Here is a 17,562-nt window from a genome sequence, read left to right on the forward strand (position 1 = left end):
AATGGTTGTCCACTAAATAAGAACAGAAATAGAAAGTAGGTGTTTGGGGAAAATCATGGTAGTTTCTTTTAATGTATTGTGTACTTTTTTCCATGAAGCATCTTTATGTGTTTTTAAATAATGGATTGGACATTTTAAAAGCCCCTAAACCCAAGTTCTCCAGGTAGTTTGACAAGCTGAAGTCCTCTGCAGCATGCAGCCCTTGCTATACTCAAGTCAGGGATCATCTGTGTGGACCACCACCCCTCATCACTTTGACACCCAGCACTTGCCATTTCCATTTTTGAACCAAATGCTAGAGTTTGTTCTTGTCCTGCTGGTTATTGGGATGTGTCAGGAGAAGACCCCACTGCTGTTCAGTGTGGGAGAGGCTGTTGGGGAAAGAGGACTGGACTTCTGTGTGAATCCAGGGAAGGCTGGGAACAGAGGCTACAAGTGGCCAGAAGGCAGATTTTGGCTCAGTACGGGAAAGGCTTCCTAGACCTGAGAGAAGTGCCAATACTGGTTCTCGGGAGGTGGTGAACTGCTCATCCCTGGAGGGGTAGAAGCAGAGTCTGAGGAAGGAAGGAATAGCCTGCCTCTGGTCCAGGGTTCCCATGTACACTTCACCTTGAACCCAAGATTTATAAGGCCCAGCTTCTCCCCCTACTCCCACCATGGTCAGCACTGTGGTTAACAGTCCTCCTGGTAAGTCCCCTAAACTCCACTAGGCACAGTTGGGGTAGTTTGGTTCTAGTTGCACAGGGAATGGTGGCCCCATCCCTGTTTGCCTGTGCCCTCCACTCCCACAGCAGCATGCCCTCCCCACCTTGAGCCCCTGAATCCCATTGTACTAACCCCCTAGCCTTGCTCAACTGGTCCAGACCTGGCTGTGCCCTACTTCTCAATCCTCACTCCTTGCCAGGCTGGGCTGGATGCTGTGAGGTGACATGGAGAGGCAGAGAATAAGGCTCTGACTCCAGTCAGGCTGCCTGCTCCCAGTGCTACCTATACCTTCCTTTGTAGAATTGTCAAAAGGAAGGCACCCATGTCACCAGCTTGTGAAATCTCATAGGGTATTCATTTTCCTTCCTCCCTGCTTGACCCCTGTGCCTGCTAGAAAAGATTTAGTTGAACAAACAAATGAAGGAATGAATGGATGGAATCTTTCCTATGAAAAATAGAAACTGTATCTGGTGGCCTATGCTTGGGGACAGAACCCAGTTGACTATTTTAACAAAACCCCTGACAGAGCCGCCAGCTCTGGGGCTGGGTTCCCACGATGCACCAGGGCAACTCTGCCTCGGTCTCCCTCCCAGCCTTTCCAGGTGACACCCTGGAGGTGTCTCACACTTTGGTGCTTCCACATTCCTTCCCCAACAAAACGTGCCGCTGCCGCCCAGGGAAGCGGGCAAATGCATGGCCGCGGGCACGGGAGCCTCTGCCCGCCTGCTGGGACTTGCGCAAAGTATGTGTCAGTAATCCCGGCTCGGCCCGGTGGGGCAGGAGGGGGTGCTGGGAGGGCTGCAGGCAGGACTGTGTGCCCCAGGGCCTGGGAAGAAGTGGCCCCCAACACCAGGGATCCAGGTCTTGGGACCCCCTCCTCACAGCCTTTCCTATTGTGGAAGGTGCTCCAACTCTTGGGGAGGGATTTTCCAGGCAGGAGAGAGCGAGATCATGGAGATGTGTGAGCCCTTCTTGGAGACCCCACAATGGGTAAGAAAGAGAAAGCAGAACCTGGAGGGCCTTGAACAGGTCAGCACCCTTGGCGGGGGGTGGGCTGGGGGGTGGTCTTGATCCTATGAGCCTCCTACACAGCTCCATCCAGGAAAAGACAGAGCCTATCCATCAAGCTGGGCAATCATCAACCCACAGGGCAACCAGCCTCACACTCAAGGCCTCTAGTCTGAGGACAAGAACCTGGTCCTGACCTTAGAAGACAGTAATTTGGGATAAGACAGGTACCCTGGAGTCCTTATGTATCACCAAATGGAAGATCCATGGGACCAATCGGAGCCCTCCTAAGCAAAGACCCTGCAGGTAGAGTGGGCAATAAGGGCCCCCAGATGAGAACTGGGAAGAGATCTGTGCCCTTGAAGGATAGAAGGGATATGGCCCTGCTCTCCAGGAGTGCCCCCTCATGGCTGAGACAGAGGAGGATGAGCAGGAGGAAGTAGCAAGCTTTAGTAGGCTCTAAAGAGAGGACAGCTAGCAGGGGTGGGAGCACAGAGCACTTCCTAGAGAGATGGTTCTAGATGACCTGGGCAGAATGCGCCCTGGCTCCAACAAGTTGTAAATAAACCTGCTGTGCCCATTGTTTACCTCCCTTCCAGGAGCCTCTGATAGAATGTGATCCACCTTGGACAGACAAGGAAACTGAGGCCCAGGAGGGAAAGGCAGAAACTGTTAAATCAGTGAATGATAGAGCTAGTGCTCATATCCTGCCCTCCAGGGCTAGCGCAGCCCTGCCCCCGCAGAACCCCTCTCTCTTTGAAAACAGCTGTGAGGTCCCAACTCTCTTTTCACAATGCACACAGCCACCAGCAAGGGCAGAGCTATGCCCACAGTGCACAGGTACCCCATGTTTGCTGAATTTTCTTGGAAAGAAAAAAAAAAAAATCAAACTACGACTCCAGGAAAACTAAGAGCCTGCCACCCCATTAAGACCTGCCTGGTAACGGTGCACAGGCATTTAGCCTCTCTGATTGCGGATCTACCCCCAGTGGAGCTGGGCGGGGGGGGCCAGGGGTGCTGCCTTTGTCCCCAGTCCATAAGGAGTGGCTTCTGTCCTCTGGCTTCGCCACACAGTTACAGTAAAATCCACTTGGGTGAAGTCCATCAGCCCAGGGCAGTGGGGCGGGGGGTGCCAAAGCTGGCCCAGGCTGGGTCCTGGGCAGCCTTCTTCCCCTGCGTGTCACAGCCAGCGCCTCTGCTCTATCCTGAGTAAGACTGTCTGGCAAGGCGCCTGGCCTTTCAATGGTGCAACAACGCAGTCCTCAACAGGAGCAAAAGAGGGAGGAGGGAGAAAAACCATTAGTGCTTTCAGGCAGCAGGCGTGGCTCACGTGGCCCAAGCCACAGGCTGGAACCAGAGTCTAGGGGCCACTTTGCAAACCACACACCTTTGCGTTCTATGTTGAAAATGATGACCCCCCCCCCAAAAAAAAGAAAAACAAATTATTACTGAAAAATTAACTGGCAATAGTAGCCACAAAAACCTGGGGGGAAAAAAAGTTCATCTTACCAATTTAATACAGGCATTTCCCTCACTAAAAGTTCTTCTCATTTTACTGACACATTTTTCAAGATCATAAAAACAGTGTACAAAATAAACTGTGTTCTACTTTTTAAGACTTACTGTCTTGGTTAAACATTTTGCATTTGTGGAAACTTCTCCACGATGGCATAGCAGTTACTCAGGGCTATGGTGTGGGCATGCTATGATCTGCTTGCCTGGCCAATGACCTTTTCTGCTATATGAATGGCCCTGCCAGGAGGATCTCTCCAGAGGTGAAATTTAGGGTAAAATCTCAGGTCTTTTACCTGAGGGATAAGGAGCACCATATCTGGGGGGAATGGCTGCATTCAGTCTGGGACACTCTGGTTTTGAGGGGCCTTCAGGACACTGAATGTGACATTCAGCTAAGTGGTTAAAATATTAGCTTCCCAGCCAGGTGTCAGCTGAAGGTGGGGGTGTGAGCGCTTCCTGGGTTGCCAGCCTGCACTCTCAGGTTTGGCAGCAAGAAGGGAAATGGAATAAATTCCTCATAGGGTGAATCATGGTGGCCAGGTGCAGAGTGAAGGAAATGGGGGCAGTAAAGGCAAGCTGGGCTCTAAGCCTCTCCCTGCAGGCTAGGCAGGGCCCCCTCATGCCCCTGTGGTTCCCAGGCCCCCATGATCACTACCCCCAGAGGATGGCATCACACTCTCCTGCTCAGCTTTCCCTGGGGTCATATGACATGGATTTTGCCCATCAGGGCAGGGCTGGCTGACCCTTGCGGTCACTCACCATTGGCTGGAACATCCTGTGGTAGCAGTATCCATGAGGGGTAAAAGTGCCTGGTGTCCCTGAGGCAAGATCAGGACCTCACAGTGACCCAGATAGATAGGACCTAGGGTAAATGAGGGGTGCCTGATGATGGGGCTTTCACCCCCAGCACTCATCTGAACCACAATGCTTCTGGAACTTTCAAGTTGCTACTTCCATCTTCTACTTATCTGACCCACCTTACTCTTTTTTGGGGATCCTCCCCACCTCTGGAGCAGAGATGTGGGGTCCAGCCCGTGGTAAACTTATTCATTGCTGGCTCTAGAACACAGGGTGGGAGGGAGGGGAGTGGCCAGCCTCAGAGACAGAAGGGGTCGTGGAGGGTGAGGGCTCACATCCTGGCCCCACTCCTGAGCCTGGGCGAGCCCACCTTCCCTTGCTTCTGCAACAGAACTCGTGTTCTCAAAGGGCAGCACCAGAAGCTTCTGGAAGTCTTGGGGTAGGAAACCAAAGGAAAACCCTGACTGCCAGACCAAAAGGTTTGGACTTGAAGCCTCAGGAGGTTCTCTGGACTCCAAGTCCCAGGAATTGAAGCTGGACTTTCTTTCAGTGATCCCAGAATGTCAAACACCAGCATGAGAACCCCCCTCAGGGCCTGTCAAAACAGTGCACTAGCCCCGAGTTTCTGACTTAGCAGGTCTGGGTGAGGGGGCACACTGCCTGGAAACTTGCATTTATGTGGTGCGAGTTAAGTTACTTGAAAGGTAAGTTAAGTTACTTCCAAGGTTCTGTGGTGCACATGCTGCTGGCCCAGGGACCACCCTAAGAGGACCCAGCTCTTACCCAGTCACCTGGTATGTTGGCTGAAGAAATCAAGGGGACAAATGGGTCAGCACACACATCACGCCTCAATGACAGTTCTGTGATGAAAACAGGGTCATATTGAACCCAGGAGACCTGTAGTGTTCTGTGTCTTTGGATTTAGAGGTGGCTATATGGGTTTTGTTTATTAATAAGATGTTTATCTTACTCTCTGTCATGGATTTCTTCTTTATGTTCCTCCAGGTTTATGTGTTGAAGCGCTGACCACCAATGTAATGATGTTAGGAGGTAGGTGATTAGGGTTAGATGAGGTCATGAGGGTAGAGCCCGCATGATGGGAAGAGTGTCCTTAAAATAAAAGGAAGAGACCTTAGAGCTCTCTGTCTGCCATGCGAGGACACAGCAAGAAGGTAGCTACATGTGAACCACGAACCCATAACCAGAACCTCACCATGCCAGCACCCTCATCTCAGACTTCCAGCCTCTAAGACTGTAGAAATGAATGTATTTTGTTTCAGCCACCCAATATGTGCTCTTTGTTGTTGTGGCCCACACTGACCAAGATAATTACTCATAAATGTTATCATTTTGTTGTTGTTGTTGTTGTTCTTATTGTTGTTTTGCCCATGACATGCAGAAGTTCCCAGGCTCAGATCAAACCTGAGCCACAGCAGTGACAACACTGAGTCCTTAACTGCTAGGCCACCAGAAAACTCCCATAAATATTACCTTTTATGTGCTTGTACTTAATGCATTTTAAGAGCATCATGTTGGAAAGTGGGATGCCAAAACCCCTTCCTGCCATGTTAACTTGTTGATGTTAGTCTGGTTTCTTCCTCTAGCCCCAGCTTCTGAGTCCAAGGTGTTTCTTGAGGTTGTATAGTTTGAAGAGACTCATCACCATTACCTGGGCACAAAGCCACATGGGCAATGGTGATGGGGCAGGTGGGCCAGATAAGCAGCTAGGTGGTGGCTAATGGCAGATGGAGGCAGAAGTGATGCCAGGGACTTGGAAGGAAGGAGTAACCAACCTCTAAGAGCAAGGCACTGGTACAAGGGGAGGGGTGGTCCTGAGGATACAGGCAGAGGAGGGGGAGGGAAGGGAAGAGCTGTCTAAAGGCCTCATGACAGCCCTTGAAGGTGTCAGTGGCTCAGACCCTTGGACTATACATGGAGGGACCACCATCCTGTGAGGTTCTGTTCCTTCCATATTGAGCAAATTGGAGTGGAAAGAGCCAGCATGGACAGAAGAGAGAGATGGGTTATATTTAGTCTACACCCAGTGACAAATGATGAGACTTATGGCTTCAAACAGCACCTGTACTTTAGTTCACAGCTGTGCAGGTTGGAAGTCTGGTTTCCCTGATCAGGGTTTCTAGAGGCCAAAACCTAAGTGTTGGCCAATCTAGGGAAGAATATGCTCCCACCCTCACCCAATTGTCAAATTCTGGTCCTTGCAGTTCTCGTGTATTTGTGCTGTCTGCCAGGGTGGTTCTTAGCTCCTCAAGACCACTTTCTGGTCCTGGAATTAGGCCCCTTCATTTCAAGACTAGCAACAACCTCAGATGCTATCTCTGTCTTCTGCTACTACCTGGAGTCTCTGCTTTGTGCTTAGATTAACATGTGCTTAGATTAACTCAGGTTGATGGCCCTGATTTATGTCTACTGCTCACTACAGGTCCTATAGATATAGCTAGTGTGATCTGTCTGTGTTCACAGTCTCAGATGGAAGGGTGGGGACTCTTGGGGCCATGTCAGAATCTGGGTGTGGTGGGTTGGAGCACAGGAGAGCAGCTACCTCCTTCCAAGTATGCACAACCGCCCTCTGTGCCCCCCCTCAAATCACGTGTCCCCTCACAAATGCTCCCAAGCCCTCTCCCTCTACATGCCAGTCCCCTGGGACAAGGAAATGACATCTTTATTTGTACCCAAGACTAACTGCAGTTGAACTCACCTTCAGTTATGAATAGAGGCGACGAACTGCAGCAGAATTCACAGTTTCTGAGATCCTATCGCCAGGAGAAAGCAGATACTTTTATCTCAGGTGACAGTTGGTGCAGAGATTACAAAATACCATTGTGCTCTCAGCCCACCTTGTAGGCTCAATAAAGAAACACGCAAGAAGTTCTCCTGTGGTGCAGCAGGTTAAAAGATCCAGTATTGTGGCAGCTGTGGCACAGTCACAACTGCTGCAAGAGATCAAACTCTGGCCAGGGAACTTCCACATGCTGTACCTGCAGCCAAGACAAAATAAAAATAAAAAATAACCTAAAACACAGTTCAGAACCACAAGCTTGTTCCCTATTGTAACTTTTTATCAGTCTGCTTGTTTCCTTGTAACTGTTTCTTTCTTCTACACTTGGTCTGGGATGATGACCTGACTGTACTACAGAGAGTTTCTGCAGCCCCAACCCACTTCCCTGGCACTTGCATCTAACATAACTAGCTCACTTATCAGGATGAGAGATCACACTAGTGCACTGCCATCAGCCAAACACAGACTGACTTCATCAGTCTCTCCATGGACATCCTTCCTCTGTTCCAAGATCTGACACCAGAGCCCAGGTTGCATTTGGTGTATTGCATTTTACGTGCTCTGAGAACTTGGGGAGGCATAGAGCACTAAGGTGATATGTCCTACAGTTGCAGCACTTTTCAGTTTACAGCACCCCTCTCCCACTAATCTGCCACTGGTTCCTGGCAAGACCTTTAGACAGGATTGTACATGGTTGACCCTGGGGCCTGGGGCCCAGAGTCCAGCTATTCCAGCCAGAAGGAGTGGGAGAGGGATCCAGTCAAGCTTAGTGGAGGCTGGAATAGCTGGAGTAGCATCTAAACTGGCCACTGGTACTCCAGCCTTGCTTGGGGAGGTGGTGATCTGGGACCTGACTGGGAGGAGGGCCAAAAGGAGGCAGGGGTGGGGGAGCTGACTCAGCAGCCTCCCTTGAAGCCTGTGGAGAAGCTGTGAACTTGGGAATCCCACTCTACTTTCCCTGGTGCTGTGGCCTGGCTACATGAAAGGAGGTGGGGAGGGGCCAAGGTTGGTGCAGGTTTTATGCTTTCTGTGGAAGTCTATGGGGTTCTAGGGAAGAGCACCTCAACCCCCATACAGAATGAATCTTGGCCTCTGGCATCTGGTAGAGATGGGACTGGTGAGGACAAAGAGAGACTAAATCCTGTTTTTCTGTCTGAATTAAGTGGCCTCTTCTTTTCCCACTTGTTCTGAGTCTCCAAGTACATTCATCCCATAAAAATAAATCAGCTGAGAGGATTTTCTTTCTGATGGACCTCTTTGCCCTTCTCCAGTTTGAGCAAGGCTTCTAGCAACAGAAGAGGAGGGAACTCCATGAACCTCAGGACTCAGCATCCCCCCAGAAAAGATTCCAAGACCAGAGCTATGAAGGTCAAACCTTTCCCTAATGTTCCCTTAGGAAATGTTCAAACATCCAGAAAAAATCCAGCACTTGGACAGAGAAAATCAACTCATGTTTATCTCATCCCTAACCATCCCTTCTGTCCACCAATTATTCATCTCATGTTTGTATACACCCTCAGTACACTCTCCCCTGAACACTTTGGTGGGCTCATCATTAACTAGAGTTCAGCTTTTTATTTTATTTATTTTTTATTTATTTATTTATTTATTTTTGCAAATCACATCCCATCTATATGGGATAAGTGGAATAAGTGAATGTGAAACATCCTGGCTCGTGGAATAGCGGAGCCAGAGACTATCAGAGCAGCCTCACCAGGAGTGACAGCTTATCCCTGCTTACAAATGGAAGTCTGCTCAGTCCCAGGCAACCTAGGACAGTCGGTCTCAGCTTCACCTCACCTGCCAGCCTCTCAGGCACTTCTGCTAGGGCTCCTATGTTCTCCAAGGTATATAGATTAATAGCCACCAGCCTGACCATCATAGCCACCTCTCTGGCCTGGCACACACTGAGGCCTCCAGGACTCGCCACTGCAGCCATTTTTTGGCCTGAGGCAAAAGGAACCTGGCGAATGACCAGCCAGACCAGCCCAAGGGAGGTAAGAGATTGACTCCGAGCTATGGGAGGTACCATAGAAGCTGCTGAAGGACCTTAACTACAGTCCTGCTTCTCTCCAAGCCCAGCTCCTGCCCTGTGTTCCAGCTGCTGCCTTCACGAGACCACCTGGCTATAATTCTCAGGCCCCCTCCCCACGAGTCCCTCCACTCATTACAGAGGGTGTCTTCCCAAACTCTCATGCTGCCAGTTCCAGGTCACATCCTGCTAGTGCCAAATGATGTAAGGGTATGATGTCAGGCAAGGGTGGGAGGTGGGTACATTTGGGGTCACTGTGAGAGGTACCACATGGTGGAAACAGATAGCTGACCCCAGCCAGGGCAGGTGAAGTCATCCACATCAGCACATGCATCAATATAGGCAGAGTGGCCACTGGGGACAGGATAGGGTGAGAGGAGGTACAGACATATAGAATTGCTGAAATGGATTGGATAGGATGTGAATGTGACAATGTTCTGAAGGAGAATTGGGGTCCAGGGGAGTTTCTTCATCTGTTTTACAAGTGGAAGTTTCTCCATGAAACTTTGGGCTGAGAGTGGCAGGGGGCACACACAGGTTAGACACAGCCTACCTCCCTGGATACCCCCTACCACCTGTGTCCTGGACATCTGGACCTCAGCCTGGAAAGGGCAGAGCTGGCAGATCTTCTCCACACTGAAGGCCCCACCCTGCCTCTGGGTGTTCCCCAAGAGCAGAGACTGCTGACTTTGGCCTGCACACCATCTCTCAGTCCAAGTGTCACCTTCCCTCCCATTCTCCCATCCATCTACTCAGCCTGTGCTGGTCCATCAGGAAGCTAAGCACTTAGGTTAGCACAGAGCTGTTTATACAGGACAGGATGCAGGAGGGGAAGGCCCAAATGACAGAATACTTCTTAGAGAGGAAGAACCTCACAGCTGGGTGAAAGCAGAGGGCTAACTTTTCTGAAAACTTCAGGGTCCCAGACTGTAAGGTGGATGTGGGAGAAAGCTAGAGAGGGTCAGGCCTGGACAGGTACCCAGCACTCAACAGTCTCTGCAGGTAGTGAAGGAACAAGCAAGGGAATGAACCGGCCCCTCAGCTGCATGCCCTTCTGTAAATACAGACTCAAGTAGGGGCATGGAGGCATCTATGAGATCTGACATGAGGTCATGGCTGGTTTTTGGCTCATCAAGGCGTTCAAGCAGAGGACAGATATGATGGGGAGTGTGCCCAGGGAGGTGGGGTCAGATATTGGGGCATGGACTTGGGAGGGGTCTAGGAGGCCAGGAATCTGGTCTGGAAGCTTTGGGCCTTTCCTAGGAATGGGGACTCTAGGGATGGCCAACCATGAAAAGGAGGCTTAGCTTCACTTGAACACCTAACTGCAAGGTGCCATCGTCACTCCCAGAAAGACTTTTAACTCTTGAGAGATATACTTGATTAGGAAAAGAGAGCAAACAGACAACAAAGACTGCACAGTATGCCCAGAAATGGTGGGCAGGAGGGCATGAGATGAGAGTGGGAAACCATATGCTCAGAACTTCAAGGAGTATTTGCCCTCTTCCCAGCCAGCTAACTAAATACAGAACTACATATATGCTTCAGAGGGGAGGCGGAGAGGGTGACCATCACACAGGAGGCCAGGGGTATTACAGGGGGAGAGAGGGCACTCTGTGCGGCTGTGGAGATGTGTGGGACAAAGCCCTACATGGGCTGATAGATGGGTGGAGACAGAGGAAGTGTGTGGGGAGGCTCTTGTGGCAGGAGCAGGAGGCCTGCAGGGGGTGAGAGGATAAGCTAGACAGATCCAGATTCTAGCAGGACTGTGCAATGAAGAAATGTTCTCCCTGGGTTGTCCAATAAGGCATCTCCAGGTGCTGAAAGGCTTGGGTTTTTGTCTCCAGGCTAGGCAGCCTTTGAAGATTTTGGAGATGAACAGGGAAAGATGTTAGGATCTGATTTGTATTTCCAGAGGGTAGGTTTATTTCTCTGAGAGACAATGGTTCCTGTTTCCTATTGTTCTCACCACAGCTGGATGGAACTGAGTTAGACTCAGAGTAGGACTTACTAAAAGTCAGCATCATAATGCAGGAATGTGGCTTACCGAGGGACACAGAAATCTTTGTCCCACATTCTCAGGGGTGCTTAGCCTTCCCAGGGAAGAGGAAGAGCCAAACAAAAGAAACTCTGGGGGTCCAGTTGAAACATTTACAAAGCTGCCAGTGTGTTGGTCTCCCCACCAAACAAAGAAAGGGGAAACAGACATTTCCACCTGGATCCCACCAGAGCAAGCTACCAGATAAGCAGAGACTATCCTGCCAGGCAGAAGGACCACTCTGAAGTGTCCCACTCTAGGCCTGGGACACACCACACCAGACAGCCCAGAGGAAGGAGGAAGACGGGGCTCCCTGAGGAAGAGGAGAGCGTGCATGAGGCCAAAGGTCTAAGGGAACGTGGGCAGCATCTACACTTCTCTGTTCCAAGAGGGTCAGCAAATCCCTAGGGACCAAAAAGAAGCCACGGGATGCTGTTTCCCTGGAGTCACCCCACCCCCACAGTGGTCCCCCTGGCTCCACAGGGCCTCTCATGCCTTGGTCTTCTCCTACCACCCTGAGGGTCTTCACAGTCCCTTCCCAAAAACCCCAAAGAGCCTTTGTAATATCGATGGGTGATGGGAGGCAAGCTTCCACAGCTGGCCCTGAAAAGCAGCAGCAGCCACACAGTCATTCATGAGGAGTATCCACGGAGGGATGAAGGAAGAACTGAGACACAAAGGGATTGAGCAGAGCCCAAAAGCCCACCACAGAGACAGACACATAGACCAGCGGCAGGACAATGTAACAACAGGTCACCATGGGATTGGAAAAGCTCATTCCCCTCTGCCCCACAGAAGACCTGGTGGTTCTTCCTCTTAAGTTGAGATGTAATCACTTATAGTCAAATGACCACAATTCAATCCATTTCAACACATTAAATACGTGGGTAACCAACACCTCCATCACCCTGAACCAGTGTGATCCAGTAGAACTTTCCACAGTTCCGCTGTCTATATGGGACAGACTGAAATGTCCCATATCTAACCATCCAACATGGTACCCACAGGCCATGTGTAACTGGTATGACCAAGGAACTGACTTTTTCTTTCATATTTTGTCATTTTGCTTAATTTAAATTGCATAGGCACCTTGGCAAATGGGAGCCATTTTGCAAAGTGAATCCTGAGAAACATTGTCTCATGCCACCTTCTGGTCAAGCTGATCTTCTTGTATGAATGAGGAAACAACTGCCCTGATTTCTGTCCCCATCCACTCTGTACCTGGCCTGGGTCTCAGAGGAATTGTGGTTACGCACACTGTGTCATGCTTCTCCTCAGCACTCCCCCAGGGAGATCCCTACCCTTGCATCAGCAGTCCACACCTCTCTATTTCCAAGTAGCATTCCACTGCATGAGTAAACACTGTTCATCCATGCTTCAATGGATGCATACTTGGGTGGTTTCCAAGTTTTTCTCTGATGATCACAGCCCTGTGAATATTCTTGAACACATCTTATTGTGGACATATTCTTTTATATCTGTTGGGTAAATAGCCAAAAGCTGACTGGCATGGTAGGTATGATTTTCAGCCTTATGATTTAGCCACGCTGTGCCCCATCTCAACCTTGCTCCAGAAGTGGTCCTCCTCCCTCCTACCGCAAACCCAGCAGCTCCTTCTCAGCTGACCCAGCATAACACTGTATTCCTGAGTTCTACTCTCTGTATTCCTAAAAAGTTTTAGGGTGCTGCTGTCTCAACAACAGTGTTGGGGGGAGGGGTTCTGCAGTTTTGCATAGAAGAAAGCAGGCCTCCACCACTTCCTTGATTTATTTTCTGTCAATCCACGTGCATATCATGATGCTTTGTGCAAAGTCTCAGGTACAGGGTAGAGACAGGCTTTCTAGCAGTGCACCTCCCCTACTAACCAGCCTTCCTTGTCCTCCTCCCCTAGGTCCCTGGCTGTTGGGCCCCAGTACTCATCCCTGGGGACACAGCCCATCCTCTGCGCCAGTATCCCAGGCCTGGTACCCAAGCAGCTGCGTTTCTGCCGGAACTATGTGGAGATCATGCCCAGCGTGGCAGAGGGCATCAAGATCAGCATCCAAGAGTGCCAACACCAGTTCCGTGGCCGCCGGTGGAATTGCACCACTATCAACAACAGCCTGGCCATCTTTGGCCCCGTGCTGGACAAAGGTACAGATGGCACCTGTCATGACTTTCCAGGCAGAGGTGGCAGCCCAGAGCTGTGGGTACAGCAGGGTCTAAGCCAGTTCCCCCTCACTGTGGGTGGACACAAGCCACTCCATCCTTTTCTGCCTCCATGTCTCACCTATGCTTAGGCATAGGAACAACACATCCAGCACAGACCTTGTTACCATAGGCATCTCCCATGTGGGTCCTTTCCAATGCTCATCCATTCTGGAGGGTGCTTCTGGAGCTTAGGAAGAATGTAGGGTCATGGAGAGATTCCTTCTGCTTCCCCTTCCCCAAAAGGCAACTGCACAGTTCCATGGGAATGAAATTAACCATTGCAGGTTTCCTGCAGGACTTCAGGCACGTCTTGGAGAGAAAAATACAGAAACAAGCAAAGAAAAACACAGGAAGAGAGAAGGTTGGGGACCACAAAGGCACACAGCTGAAATTATCCATGATCCTGGAGTCAAGGGATTATTCTGGGAAGGAGAGAAACATGAAGAAGTCTGGGTGTTGGTTAACTTTTAGTGAAGAGCAAATTTTCACAAAACACCTGCAGATCAGGGTTCAGCAGCCCAGTAGGCAGGCTGATCTCTCCACTGCAGCTAGTCCTTGTTTCTCTTACATGTTTGATGGCTAATGCTGCTGTCAGTGGGAACACCCACAAGTGGCCCTTGTATGTGGCCTGGGCTCCCATAAATATAGTGACTGGGCCCTCCAGCAAATGGGGAGAAAGAAAAAGAGAAAGAAAAAGGGAGAAAGGCTTCTTTCACACAGCATGTTTTCAAGATTGATTTAGCTATAGCATGTTTCAGCACTTTATTCCTTTTTATGGCTGAATTATATTCCATAATATAGATGGACCAATTTTGTTTATCCATCCATCTGTTGATGGACACTTGGGTTATTTCCAACCTTTTGGCTTTTGTGGATAATGCTGATGTGAGCATTTTTGTACAAGTATTTCAGTATCTATACTCAGTTCAATTTTTTTTGGATATACTACTAGAAGTGGAATATTCCAGTCATATGGTAATTCTATGTTATGAGTAACCATAAAAACTGGTTTGCACAGTAGCTTCACCACTTTACATTCCCAATAGCAACACATGAGGGTTCCAATTTCTCCATATCCTTACCAATGTTTGTTATCTCTGTCTTTTCCTTTAACCATCCCAGTGGATGCGAAATGATGTCTCATTTTGACTTTTATGTGCACATCTCTGATGGCTAAAGATGTTAAGCATCTTTTCATGGGCTTAATGGCCATGTGAATGTTGGAGAAATGTCTAAGTCCTTCGCCCAGTTTTTAATTGGGTTGTTTGTCTTTTTGTTGTTGAGTTGTCAGAGTTCTTTATATATTCTAGATAATAGACACTTACCAGAAATACAATTTGCAAATATTTTCCCCCTTATATAGATTGTCTTTTCACTTCTGTGACAGTGTTCTTTGATGCACAGAAGTTTTAAATGTTGGTGACGTTCAATTTACCTATATAGGTGTCATAATGAAGTAAGTACTACCTAATCTAAGATTACAAAGATTTACATCAGTGTCTTCTTCTAAGAGCTTTATAGTTTTACCTGTTACATTTAGATCTTTGATCTATTTTTAGTTAAATTTTGTGAGGGCCTATCTTCATTCTTTTACAATTGGAAACCACTTATTTCAGCACCATCTGTTGAAAAGACTATTCTTTCCCCCATTTAATGATCTTGGTACCCTTGTCAAAAATTGTCCATGGAGGAGTTCTTGTTGTGGCACAGCAGAAACAAACCCAACTAGTATCCGTGAGGACATGGGTTCAATCCCTGGCCTCTCTCAGTGGGTCAAGGATATGGCATTGCTGTGAGCTGTGGTGTGGGTCGCTGATGTGACTTGGATCCTGTGTTGCTGTGGCTGTGGTGTAGGCTGGCAGCCATAGCTCCAATTTGACTCCTAGCCTGGGAACTTCCGTATGCCATGCATGCAGCCCTAAAAAGAAAAAAAATTTTTCCATGGACTTTCAGTTCCATTCCATTGGTCTATATGCTATCCTTCTCCCAATACTGCAGCATTTTGATTTCTATAGTTTCGTAGTATATTTTAAAGTTGTGAAGTATAAGTTCTCCAGCTTTATATTTCTTTTACAAGATTGTCTTGGGTTTTTTGGAGGGCTTCCTTGCAATTACATATAAATTTTAGAATAACTTTTTACATTTCTGCAAAAAAGGCTGATGAGATTTTGATGGAAATGGCACTGAATCTATAGATTAGTTTGGAAAATATTGCCATCCTAACAGTATTAATGAACGAATTTATGAACATGAGATAGCTTCCATTTATTTAGGTCTTCCTTAATTTTTTTCAGCAGTGTTTTGTAGTTTTTAGTGGGCAAGTCTTATACATCTTTGATTGATGCATTCCTAAGTACTTTATTCTTTTTATGCTGTTATAAATGAAATTGTTTTATTAATTTCCTTTTTGGATTGTTAACTGATTATGTATAGAAGTACAATTTACTTTTGCATTTTAATCCTGTATCATGCAGCTTTGCTTAATTTTTTCAATGGCTCTGAGAGTTTTTGTTCATTCTTTAGGATTTCTTATGTATGAGATTATGTCCTCTATGAACAGAAACATTTTTGCTTCTTCCTTTCCAATTTGGATACCTGTTATTTCTTTTTCTTGCCTAATTGCTCTGGCTTCCAGTACTATGTTGAATAGGAGTGGTGAGAGTAGGTACCCATGTATTCTTCCTGATCTTAGGCAGAAACCTTTCAGTCTTTCACCATGGAATATATGATGTTACTTGTGGGGTTTTTGTAACTGCCCTTTATCAGGTTGAGGAAACTCCCTTCTATTCCTGTTCAGTTGAGAGTTTGTATCATGAAACAGGTATTAGATTATATCAAATGCTCTCTTTGCATCAAATAAGATGATCACATGATTTTGCCTTCATTCTGTTAATATGGAATAACATTATTGGCTAATTTTCTTACACTGAACCATCTTTGCATTCTTGGGATAAATTCCCCTCAGTATTGGCATATAATCCTTTTAATATGCTGGAGGATTTAGTTTGAAAATATTTTGTTGAGAACTTTTGCATCAATATTCATAATAGGGTATTGGATCTGTAGTTTCTTTTCTTGTAATGCCTTTATATGGTTTTGGTATCAGATAATGTTGATCTTATAGAATGAGGTAGGAAGGATTTCCTCCTCTTCCATTTTTTTTATAAGAGTTGAAGAACGATGGGTGTTGACTCCTCCTTAAATGTTTGGTACAACTAACCAGTGAAGTTTTTCTTTATTGGGAGATTTTTAATTTCTAACTCAATCTCTTTACTTGTTATAGGTCTATTCAGATTTTCTATTTCTTCTTGAGTCAGTTTTGATAGTTTGTATGTTTATTCATTTCATCTAGGTTAGTCCTTCATTTTTGAGATAGTTTATCCAGATGTAGAATTCTTGGTTGACAGCATTTTTCTTTCAGCTTTTTAAATATGTCATCCAATTGCCTTCTGGCCTCATTGGTTTCCAATGAGAAATTGGCTGTTAGCCTTATTGAAGATCCTTTATACATCACATCTTTCTGCTTATAAGATTCTCTCTGTATATTTTCATTGTTTGATTAAAATGTCTCAGTGTGGATCTCTTTGTGTTTATCCCATTTAAAGTTTATTGAGCTTCTAGTGAATATCTTGAATCTTCAAGGTTTTTTTTTAATTAAATTAAATTTGACCTTTTGAGCCATTATTTCTTTAAATATATTCTTTCAGCTCCTTCCTCTCTATTTTCTCCTTCTGGGACTCCCACAATGTGTTTGTTGCAATATTTGATGATGTCCCACAGATCTATTCATTTTTCTTCATTCTTTTTTATTTCTGTGCCTCATACTGTTTTTTGGTTTTGCCTTTTTGCCTTTTCTAGGGCTGTTCCTGCGGCATGTAATTTCAATTGAATTCTCTTCAGTTTTCCTGATTCTTTCTTCTCTCTGCTCCACTCTGCTATTGAAAACGTCTAGTGAATATTTTGTTTCAGTTATTGTACTTTTCAGCTCCACAATTTTTATTTGGATGCTGTTTATAATTTCTACCCCTTTATTGATATTCTCTCTTTGCTGAGCCATTGCTATCCTGGTTTCTTATCTCTCTGAGAACATTTAAGACAGTTGATTTAGTCTTTGTCTAATATGTCCAATATTTATGCTTTCTCAGAGATAGTTTCTGTTAATTTAATTTTCTTTTTCCTGTGAATGAGCCATATTCTCATTTCTTTGCATGCCTAGTATTTTTTGTTGAAATATATACCTTTTGAATATTATAATATGGTAACTCAGGAAATTAGATTCTTCTTCCCCTTCAGAGTTTATTGTTGTTGTTATGGGCTATTGTTCCTTGTTTGTTTAGTGTCTTTTCTAAATTATTTTTATGACTATATTCTTTGTCATGTGTGACTCCAGAAGCTCTGTTTCTTTAGCTTATAGTAAGTTTAGTGCTTTGGCAGAGATTTCCTTAATATGCTGGAATGACAACAATAGCAAAAAGCCCC

At 46.7% G+C, this 17,562-nt stretch overlaps 1 protein-coding gene across 2 annotated transcripts in view; it reads left to right on the top strand.

The window, feature by feature from the left end:
* WNT3A (Wnt family member 3A) overlaps positions 1-17,562 on the top strand; it is a 49,889-nt gene that overhangs the window by 4,346 nt on the left and 27,981 nt on the right. The window contains exons 2-3 of one of the 2 annotated variants that reach the window (XM_021083340.2): positions 5,032-5,076; positions 12,785-13,026. In XM_021083340.2, the coding sequence (XP_020938999.1) occupies positions 12,900-13,026 (127 nt within the window). In that variant the 5' untranslated portion in view covers positions 5,032-5,076; positions 12,785-12,899. The remainder of the gene's footprint in view (positions 1-5,031; positions 5,077-12,784; positions 13,027-17,562) is intronic. The other variant, XM_003123621.5, reaches the window with a different exon arrangement.

This window comes from Sus scrofa, chromosome 2 (assembly GCF_054392235.1).
Source record: "Sus scrofa isolate SSC_HxYL_T2T_F1_AM1 chromosome 2, Sscrofa_HxYL_maternal_Yorkshire_Landrace_v2.0, whole genome shotgun sequence".
NCBI lineage: Eukaryota > Metazoa > Chordata > Mammalia > Artiodactyla > Suidae > Sus > Sus scrofa.